Below are 10957 nucleotides of genomic sequence, written 5' to 3' on the forward strand. Positions count from 1 at the left end.
CGGGGAAAAGCGCCTCTTATGGGGAATCGGGATTGACGCAAGTCCAGGATGACATTTAAGGAGGTCAAGGAAGACGTGTTAAGGTTCACTACAACAACCCTCTGTGCAGAGCATTAAAATGTGACGACCAACAAAGTCTGCGCGTCGTTAATTTTTTCCCGTCCACCTGTAATTTCACCTCTCGACATTTGTATGTTAATGGCCGGGGTATTGTAGCTCACTGGGGAAGAGCTGCTTAATTCAAAGCTGCTTTTGGAAGCTCAGCCAGACGGCTCTAAAAGGCTCCGCAGAAATCCAATTGTGTAATAATGGGATTTTAAAAAGAGGGGGAAATCGCATGAGTGCAGAAAGAAGGGACACAGTTATGAGAGAACATGTCAGCGTGTCTGCACATTATCGTGAACTAATATGCTGAAACAGGAAGTTGTTAATCCAGAAATGGCCAATTCTGAACTAGTTGACAGTCTAAAAGGACGTCAGCTAACCACAACACTAAAAAAAAATAGCTTTACAAAATGGCTAACAAGCAAGTTAGTGTTGTCTTAAAAAAAAGAAAAAGGCAGTCAGACATTTGCACATTTAATTCATGAAAACAAACCAACTGAGACACCACAGATTTGACAAATCAAATGTTAAGCATCAGTTGGATCCTCTTCTATATTGGAAATGCATATACATTTATAACATTGTATGTGTTTATATACACCCCCCGCCCCCCTCCCCACACCAATGCTGCTCACAATAGGATAACAAAAAACACACTGCAAGCATCAGACGCTGTAAACAAAAACAAATGTATCAACCCCTTACTCTCGTTTGGCATTTGTATACCAAAACATTCATCACGATAGAAGCTGCCACGTTTAAAATGTTTTTTTTTTCCCATCATCATCATCATCATCATCATCATCAGTGTCAGTTTAACATTCATTATTTTGTAATCCTTTAGCCAATTTTGGAGGGGTTTTTTCTCTCTTTCAAAGTACAAGCAAATTAGAGACAAAGCCAAAACACACCACTCAAGTTGAGAATTAAATAAGTGCACCAAAACAATAAAGTGCAGAATTTAGGAAGCATCCGCAATATTGCAGAAAAGTGCCATTAAATTTAAAAGGTGCCATAAAATGACAACTACCCAATTTGTGTGCAATTGGTGTGTTTTTGATTTTTTCTCTCTCTCTAACTTTTTAATGGGATGAAAGGACACATTCCAGTTCAGCTCAGGAACCACAAATAAAAACGACACAATTTTACCCTCAGATTAATCCAATTCGAAGAAATTGGTCTTCATCCAGTCTGTCCATCAATTCCCCATTCTGTCAAGTGAAATGTGTTTCCGCTTTTAAAAATGAAAGACACTAAAAATGTAGTTTAAAGCGTCAGCATCATCTGTGCTTGAAGTTCTGAAAAGTGCATAAAGTTAATAAAAGACATAAATAGGAATTGGGAGGTTTAAGTCAATGAACTTGGATGGTCCCATATTTCCAAATCCACATAGGATGTCCACGTAGAAGACTTCTCGTGAAGAAACGATAATCAGGGTTTGGCAGCCGCTTTGTCCTCACAACTCCAAACAGTTGAGCGTTTATTTTCTTGTATGGGTCCAGGGAATTTCCATATTGCCACCTTGTAGAAAGTCAATGGAAAGCCATGTGTCCTACCTTTTTTCATTTCAGTCCTGCTTCAGTCACAGCTTCTTTGCTTTTTGGGGACAGTATTATGTCCTGATAGTTGAAGAAAGCACCAGGATGAGGATCCACGTTGTTGTCTTCTCATTCTCACACCACTGGAAGGCAAACATTCAGTTTCATGAATACTACATCAAGTCTGATAGTTTTTTCTAAGTTGAGCTACAAAAAAATAGGAATTAATTGGATAAACCGGCCCCTTGAGAGTGAGCCCTAAAAATAACAAAAACAGACCTAGCTTGTCAGTAGTAGCACCTTGGCTTTAACTTTAATGCACGCGCCGCAACAGCTAGCTTATCTCAGGACAGTCTGACATTTCCTAGCTAGGGAAAATAAACTGCTACCTCTTGATGGCATAAACAGTTAGTTACTATTAAATACAGCAAAAATTAGGAATTTTAATGATAATAGTATTAAGTGGGAATTTGGAAATAGTTTGGAAATAGTTCCGTGTATCCTGGTTTAAGCTAGGTGCTAGCTTACACCGAGTATCACTTGAATAGCCGATATTACTCCTCCCAAGAAACGTTTCTCGGCATACGATCCTATAAATTTACAATATCGAAATTGATGAACATTTGAGACTGTACTTAGTAGAAACTGCATGATTTATGATGTTTTAAATTTTTCGAAGTGAAACGTATCTGTTGTGCAAATTCTGCTTCGTCTCCTTGCACACAGGGCAGTGTTACAAAAAGAAAAACTGTATTTGAAACATCCACCTAATTGTAAATAGTACCACAGTTGCACACATTTGTAAATAGTTTGCGAAATTGTTTTGTCAAATTGTTACACTGTTGAATGGAAATAAACGTATTTTGTAATCTAAAAACACTTTTTCATTGTTGGTGGTGGTGTATTACAGAAGTAAAGCACTATTTAGGCGTTTGTGGCATCATTCATGGACAAAAAGAAGTGTACAATTCACTAGAGTGCATGAAATAACATCGTTTCGCAAAAAGCTCTTTTTCTCCGCTTTTTGTTTCAAAACAGAGCATTTCGGTGAAACTAACCATTTTCTATTGTTGATTACTGAAGAACGGAATAAGGTAGAAACTAACTTTTTTTTCTGATGAAAGATGAGAGTTCAATCTTTCATTTGGTAGTATGTGCGTTTCCATAGTCCAAACACAACATTTTCTGTGGACCTTGAAAGATCAGTCAAAATGCTTAAATCGGCTGGCACTGGGGACAACCCGTTTCTGAAAACGTCTGGCAGTCAAAGAGTTAATGATGTTTACAGGAGGAAACTTGTATATTTTTATTAAATAATTATAACTGTAATTCAACAAAAGATGCCAAATCTAATATTGGGTTCTAAGGAACTGAGCGATAAAAGAAAAAGGGGGTCTTCAAAGCAGCACATACCGTCCACTTGTTATTATTATTTTTACTTGTTAAAAAAATAGTGCCCCCCCCCCCACCAACCCTATAGTAACTGTCTACGAGTGGTATATGTCTAATCTGTACGTATACCGTACAGTTTATACAGTAGTCTGCTCACGAGATGGGAGGAGCAAGATGGCCGCCCTGACGCTTCAACGGCTTGCACGGGCGTGTATGGGCTATCGGCTACCCAGTCATATATTCAGATCAGTGAATGCAACGTATTGGCAAGTGAGGGATTGTGCGGAACAACCCATTTTTAAAGGTAGGTGAGTGCTGTATGTTTGGTATTAAAAAAATACATTTCAACCAAATACTGTATGGTTATACACTTTTCTAACTAAATTAATGGCAATGAAGTTAGTCATTCTAACTGTTAATGTCATTTTTAGTGCTCATCATCATTAGTGTTGACCAAGAGAAATGAGATACCGCTCTCTGGAGGGTAGCATGGTGCTCGGTGCTTCTGTGTGTAAATCGACTTTTCCGGAATGAAGTGATGAGGGCGTCTGCTTTTACGGCATTCTTGCCTCCACCAGCAACTGCAGCAAGAAGCAAAAAAAAATGAGTACTTCCACTATATGTTTCTGTGTTTTAGACAACACAGCTTACCGGTACTTTACTTACTTTAACAGTGTGCAAACCACAATGATGAGGACGCAGCCGATCACACACAACACCAGCATGGTGGCGACGGTCTGCGGACGTTGGTTGGTGGCCACGACTGCCAGCAGGTCCGCATGCTCGCACCTCATCCCAACAAAGCCGGGATGGCATCTGCGACAAGGAAAGATGGAAGGATTGGAATGATTTCCTTTTAGCTCACTTGAATAAAATAAAGTATCTCAAAATGTATTCAACTCAAATAAGGTTTTCTGCTCACATTTACTAAAACCTTTCGTAGTAGAGCATTACAATATTTTGTTTACATTATACAGTATCTCACAAAAGTAAAATCCTCATATTTCTTTAGTTATTTAATTATATATTGCCATGAGATAACACTGAAAAAATGACACAAGTGTAACGCTTACATTTCTAACTGTGTACATTTGTTGTTCCCTCAAAGTATCGCTGACAACAAAAGTGAGTACACCCACAAGTGAAACCTGAGACCTTGTAACACTAACGAGTAGGGGTGTGCCCCCCAAAAAAATCGATTCTCATTTAGTACGATTCAGAATCAATTTTATTGAAATTATTTTATACTGTCTTGCCTTTGTCTGTGTGTGCCTTTATTTGGAGCGTTGTTCATGTTGTACCCGTTTTGGCCACCTAGGGGCAGTGTGGTTCCACGTGGTCTGATACCGCTATCAGCTGTTAAGTTGTAGCCACATTAGAGAGTAGAAGGAAAAAGTCACGATCAAGTTATTCCAATAAAAGTTGTTTTTTTGCAGTGTGGTGCCGTTCTTTTGAGTGATAAAGTGCCGCGAGTAGCGCACTAATTAGCATTAGCGGGTCAGACTGGAGTAGATCATTACGATTCCTTGCACATCTATAAATTGAAGCAAAAATCATTGTCAATCAAATCATTTTGAATCGAAAATCGATTCTGAATCTAATCGCAGACCCAAAAATGGGAATCGAATCGTGAGACATTCAAAGATTCCCACCCCTACTAAAAACATAGATTTAAAAAAATAATAATAATTTTGAAAAATTTATTTTAACTCATTCACTGGCATTGACGGCAATAGACGTCAAAAATTCATTTGAACTATTTCTATTAGTTTAACATTTTTGTTCTTTTGAGTGATAAAGTGCCGCAAGTAGCGCACTAATTAGCTTTAGTGGGTCAGACTGGAGTAGATCATTACGATTCCTTGCACATCTATAAATTGAAGCAAAAATCATTGTCAATCCAATCATTTTGAATCGAAAATCATTCTTAATCAAAATTTCATTCTGAATCGATTCGCAGACACAAAAATGGGAATCGAATCGTGAGACATTCAAAGATTCCCACCCTTACTAAAAACATAGATTTAAAAAAAAATAAAAAATTGTTGAAAAATGTCTTTTAACTCATTCACTGCCATTGACGGCTATAGACATCAAAAATTCATTTGAACTATTTCTATTAATTTAACATTTTTGTTCTTTTGAGTGATAAAGTGCCGCGAGTAGCGCACTAATTAGCATTAGCGGGTCGGACTGGAGTAGATCATTACGATTCCTTGCACATCTATAAATTGAAGCAAAAATCATTGTCAATCCAATCATTTTGAATCAAAAATCGTTCTTAATCAAAAATTTATTCTGAATCGATTCGCAGACCCAAAAATCTGAATCGAATCGTGAGACATTCAAAGATCCCCACCCCTACTAACGAGTCACATGACAACGGGGAGAGAAAATGGCGAACTGTGTTCAATTTCCCTTCGGGGTGCAATGTGAGTTATTTTGAGGCCTTTAAGTGTCATTTTTAAGATTTGAGTTGAATCTGCTTACACGCATGCAGGCGTTTCCTCCAATATCAGGAAGCGACACGTTCCATGGAAACAGAAGTGACGATGGGAGTCCGGACAGTCATCGAAATGAGAGCGAACAGCCGCCGCCACAAACTCTGCCAGGTGATTAAACAAACACACACAAAGTGATACCAATGAAATCAGTGTCTCTAATTGTGCCTTGACAGACAACAGCCAAGTGACCCAGGTGACTATCATGAATGTAAAAATAGCCTAATAAGCCTGAGGAGGCTGCGGCCTGAAGCATTGTACTCCCTGTTCTAAATCCTAAAGCTGACACCCACGCTACCCACTATGGGAGCGAAGCCTTTTGTCCACAATTGTGTGTGGATCCACCGCACAACCTGCGAGGAACAATTAGTGTGGCGATAAGTCACAGATAACAAAAAAAAAAAATTGTATGAGAGGCTGCCCTCCACAAACGAGCGCTTCATTTTTCACCCAAACAATAGGACAAAGACGTCCGATGACGTGAACGCCCCAGCAAGGCCGAACGGTTGACATTTTTTTAAGTTAGCCGTACAGTCAGACAAATTCCAACATGGCTGACTCAGACCGAAGTCAGTCGGCGTTCAGCAGCCAAACAGATGCTGCATTAAGGCTAGGTTGAGTTCTGCTAACACATTTTCATTCCATTCTGACGCCAAATGGGAGTTTGGAGCGCAGCCTGCATGCATTGTCTTCTGCTGTCGGGCTGCGTGAAAGCGCTCTGTTGTCCGCGAGGCCGTCCGCCTCCCCGCCCCTCTCCTCTTCCCATGGCGTTTTCACACAGTAAGAGGCACACTGGGACAGGATCCATCCAGCCTCCGGGGCAAGCGAGGTGCGAGTCGGATCATCTTGCAGCGGCTTTTGTGTTGAAAAAGCAGCTCATATTAATGCCCCATAATTGCCGATGCACCAGGAGGCTAAGAGGATCAATTAGCTTATCAGCGTGTGACACATTGTCTGCTTACAGTGGGCAAAAAATATATATAATTAAAATAAAAAGTCTACACACCCCTGTTCAAATGCCAACATTTTATCGTATTAAAAGTCAGATTTATCACTTTAAAACTTTTTCCACTATTTATGTGATTTATAATCTGTTAAAATTATTATTATTTTTTTTTAATTAACCCTTCTCACGAGTAGTTGCACAAGTGTGCACACCCTCTTATGGGATGTAGCCGTGTAGCCAGAATTAACCAATCACATTTGACCTCGTTAAATGGGAGTCAGCTTGTGGTTAAACCCAGATAAAGTTCACATGTTCTAGTATGCTTTTCCTGACATTTTACATCTTACAGGTTGGCAAAGAGCTTCCATAGCATCAAAAGAATTTCCAAGACTTTTTTTCAAGCCGCAGTGTAGCGCCAACTACTGGCATGGAAGACTTATTCGACGTCAGATTATTATTATTATTATTTGCCTTACGTACGGATGGCTGGTATCGGCATCATTCATCAGTACCCGATACCTTGAAATAAGGCCAGTATCAGCCAGATTTTGATCACAGTTGAAGACGGTTATCAAGTGGAGGAAATATGGCAAAACTGTGACAATATCAAGAACCCTCCAAAATTGATGACAACACACCCACAACGTTATCTTGGTTGTTTATTGTTTACTTCCCCTCTGTAAGAGATTACATATTTTTTTCTATTAGTTGTACAGGTCCAATAATACTGGAGAGAGTTTTGAAATATAATCATCTAGGTCTCATTTACCTGGAATTTAAACAGGGGTGTGTAGACTTTTTATATCCACCATATGCTTCAGAGAGGAGCAGATAGCCGAAATGAACTGAAAAATCAGGACGGTTTTGAAACGTACTTTTCACTGGCGGGATGTTGGAGGTGGTTGTGGTGGCAGTCGCTGCTGTGGTAGAGACTGTCGTGATGACGCTAGCAGTCACGCCAGAACTGCTAGCCGAGACGTATGAAGCCAACGTTGGCTTGGTAGGGATAAAATCGGTCGTGTCTGACCGACTGGGCTTTGTTCTAAATGGAAAATTTGAACCTGTAGACAGGGAAAACAGGTTGGAAAAACAACCATAAAAAAGTGCAGGCGGACATACTAGTAAATTTTAACAACAATCCACAAACTAAGAGGAATTAGATTTAATGATTTAAAAAAATATATATATATATATTTATTTTCTTCCCTAAGTATTCTATGTTGCGGTCAATAATGTTTCAGTCCAGTCTTTATTTTATTTATTTTTTACATTTATAAAGTCTAGTGGAACTGCTAAACATTGAAGAACAGGTCTTGGATTTTAACTTTTTTTTTTCTTCAAATCCATGCTTTGCTTTTTTTTGCGCAAGAACACGTAATATTAGTAATGAGAACGTTAACTCATTTACTGCCATAAATTCATTTAAAAAAAGATTATTAAAAATGAAAGGCAAGAGGCGATTAGATTTTTTTAATTGTAATTAATCGCATGACTTCACTAGTTAACTCACGATTAATCACAAATTCTACATCTGTTCTAAATGTACAATAAAAAAATTCTAGGTTTTCATACTCTTGTTAACAAAAGTGGGGGGAAAAAATGTTAAACTAATAGAAATAGTTCAAATGAATTTTTGACGTTTATAGCCGTCAAAGGCAGTGAATGAATAAAAAAAAGTAAAAAATCGTAATTAATCGCAGGACTTCACTAGTTAACTCGCGATTAATCACAAATTTCATATCTGTTCTAAATGTACAATAAAAAAAATTCTAGCAAACAAAAGTGAAAAAAAATTCAAACTATTAGAAATAGTTCAAATGAATTTTTGACGCATATAGACCTCAATGGCAGTGAATGAGTTAATATAAAAAGTCTACACACCCCTGTACAAATGTGAACTATACTTTGTATAATGGAGAAATACAGGTAGGTAAACAAAAAAACACCGAAATAGTGTGGTTGCACAAGTGCGCACACCCTCTCATAACTGTGGATGAGGCTGTGTTCAGAATGAACCAATCACATTCACGCATGTTAAATGGGAGATAGCACACGCCTGCCACCATTTAAAAATGACTCTGACCAACACCAAATAAAGTTATGATGTTCTAGTAGTAAACAGTGCTGTTTGGCATTAAAGACACTTTGGATTTACTGGCCCCACATGCACTTGGATGATTAAAAAAAAACTAAAAATAAAATAAATACAAAATAGAAACCCAGGTTGAAATTTTACAAGTCTTAGGTCACATTGGTTTTGTAAAATGTTTTAAAATATTTTATCCTGGTCTCATTTTTTTTTTTTAAATAGCCAAAGACAACAGCTGTCTCAAAGAGAAATTGATAACGAGCTCTCCATCTTGTGAGCAAACTTACTTGCAGTCGTCGAGGCGGCTGCGTGACGGCTTCCCGAGGTGTTGACAGTAGCCTTAGTTTTGACGGCAAAGTTGCTTTCGAGAGTTGCCAAGGTGCTTTGCCCTGCTCCTATTGTAAACAGTGAACCTTTGGGCAAAGAACACACACAGTTCTAATAACAGACACACAACAGATCCCTGCAGGAATACAACAGAAAGTTCAATAAAAACTCACCATTGAGTACCACAGACATACTAAAAGTACCTAAAGGAATATAAAAACTCTGTAATACAAAATTGCATGCGTGTGTATCTCCACCCAGAACAAATAAACATAGGCCTACACTATAATGGGAAAACAGCCTGTTTTGGTCAAATAACCTGTGGCTCAGTAAGTAGACCTTGATGATCATGTGACCTGGTCTTCAGGATAATATGATGCATTATTTGGAGGGTGTAGCTGCAACTCATCAATACAACAAACAGGGTCAAGCATCCACTAAAAGGATGAGACTGAAGCACTAAAAATACACCAGGGCCTCACACGCCATCTCTGCTAAACCGACACATTGAAACAACAATCTTAGCGCAGATGAAAATTTTGAAAATGATTTTTTTTCTTGCCTTAAACATAGGTACAATTTAATTAGCTACTACATTAAAAATTGCTTTTACATATAATCAAGCTCAGTTTTAAAAGACAGCAGGTATTTTTTTCCCCCACTGTTAGTGAGGGGTATTTCTATTTGTTTATCTACACAAGGGTGGAAGAATATTATAGCACCGATGAACACTGTGCTGCTTGGCAACCAAATAATAAACAGTGTTAAATTAATAATCTCCGAATGATCACTGTGTTAGTAAAAGCAGAAGTGGTGAGATACTGGATCTCATAGTGCAGGTGAACTTAATTTTCAGGCCAGTTTCTCTTGTGGGCGTTCAAATAATCAATTACAATAATTATAATAAAGTAATGTTCTTAACAATAGCCAGTTGATTTCTTTAAAGTAATTGTAAAGCGTAAAATTGATGCATGTTAATAATTAATGTTTTTAAACACGTTTTATTCATAGAAGAACAATAATAATTAGAAGTAAATACAGTAAGCCAAATAGCAAAATTGCACACTTACCGCTTATGAGGAAAATCGCATCCCATAATATCCGAGTCATGGTGACTGACCACTTGTGGCCTCAACTAAAGGCAATTTGTCGGCCAGTTTGAGCAAAATATGTGCTTAGAAGGCTCACTTCGGCTTCCGCAAATCAACACGCGCACACACAATGACACGCACACGACAGTAAATATATCACGCGAGGAAGTTTTTCAAGGAAAAATAAGCATCAACTTTTCTAGTGTAGGACCTTGAAACATAAGTGCGTTCAATTGAGGAAACCAGTGGAAGACCCTCAGAGGCGGGCCAATCAGAGGTGAGGACATTAAGAGGACGCCATCTCATTGGTCACTTCTTGTTCGTCACCTTTTTACCTACGTTATGCATGCAACCCACGCCCTCTTCCGTATTGTTTGGTGATGTTAATATATGCATAACTCAATATATAATGTATGTTTCAGTGACTATATAGCAAATAATACAGTTCTGTAATTCATTATTTAAAAAAAATAATAATTGTAGAAGTAGCCATAAACTTAGTATTCTTTGTCAGCTAGCTGGCATGTGCAGCAACAGAACTGCCATTTTGTATGAATTTTGTAAAATATTTTTGTTATTATTTATTTACTTATTTATTTTTGTTATACAAAAAGTTTAATACACACAACAGGAGAAAAACGGAAACACAAAAAAACGACAATAAATAAATTAATTAAAACTTAGAAATACGTATAACCCAATGTAATACTCGGAGCCCACAAAATGGCGGAAGCGACACACTAAGGAAATTGACCCAAAATGCTACCTTAAAGATGTGAGATTTGACGTTACTCTATGAACATGCGTTTGGAATCCAATCATCACTCTGTCAGGAAACAATATGTAAAGGGAAGAAAGAAAAACAGTGACATCTGCTGGATCTGATTTGACACTGCAGATTTACCACAGCCTCCACAGATGCAGTAACAAGAATCCAAAAGGATTGTGTGTAAAATGCAAAGGTATAC

The 10957-nt window shown here is 38.0% G+C and overlaps 1 protein-coding gene across 2 annotated transcripts; it reads right to left on the reverse strand.

The window, feature by feature from the left end:
• Positions 1–566: 566 nt before the first annotated feature.
• On the reverse strand, positions 567–10230 carry tgfa (transforming growth factor, alpha). Of its 2 annotated transcripts, XM_077573655.1 has the most exons (7): positions 9969–10230; positions 8859–8984; positions 7358–7543; positions 5526–5640; positions 3702–3851; positions 3507–3616; positions 567–1786 (listed from the first exon to the last, which is right to left on the reverse strand). In XM_077573655.1, the coding sequence occupies exons 1-7, from the start codon at positions 10006–10008 to the stop codon at positions 1779–1781; spliced, it is 735 nt and encodes a 244-aa protein (XP_077429781.1). In that variant the 5' UTR covers positions 10009–10230; the 3' UTR covers positions 567–1778. The 2 variants fall into 2 exon arrangements, with proteins under 2 accessions (XP_077429781.1, XP_077429782.1); XM_077573656.1 differs by lacking the exon at positions 7358–7543.
• Between the last annotated feature and the right edge of the window lie 727 nt (positions 10231–10957).

Source organism: Vanacampus margaritifer, chromosome 8 (assembly GCF_051991255.1).
Source record: "Vanacampus margaritifer isolate UIUO_Vmar chromosome 8, RoL_Vmar_1.0, whole genome shotgun sequence".
Classification (NCBI taxonomy): Eukaryota; Metazoa; Chordata; class Actinopteri; order Syngnathiformes; family Syngnathidae; genus Vanacampus; species Vanacampus margaritifer.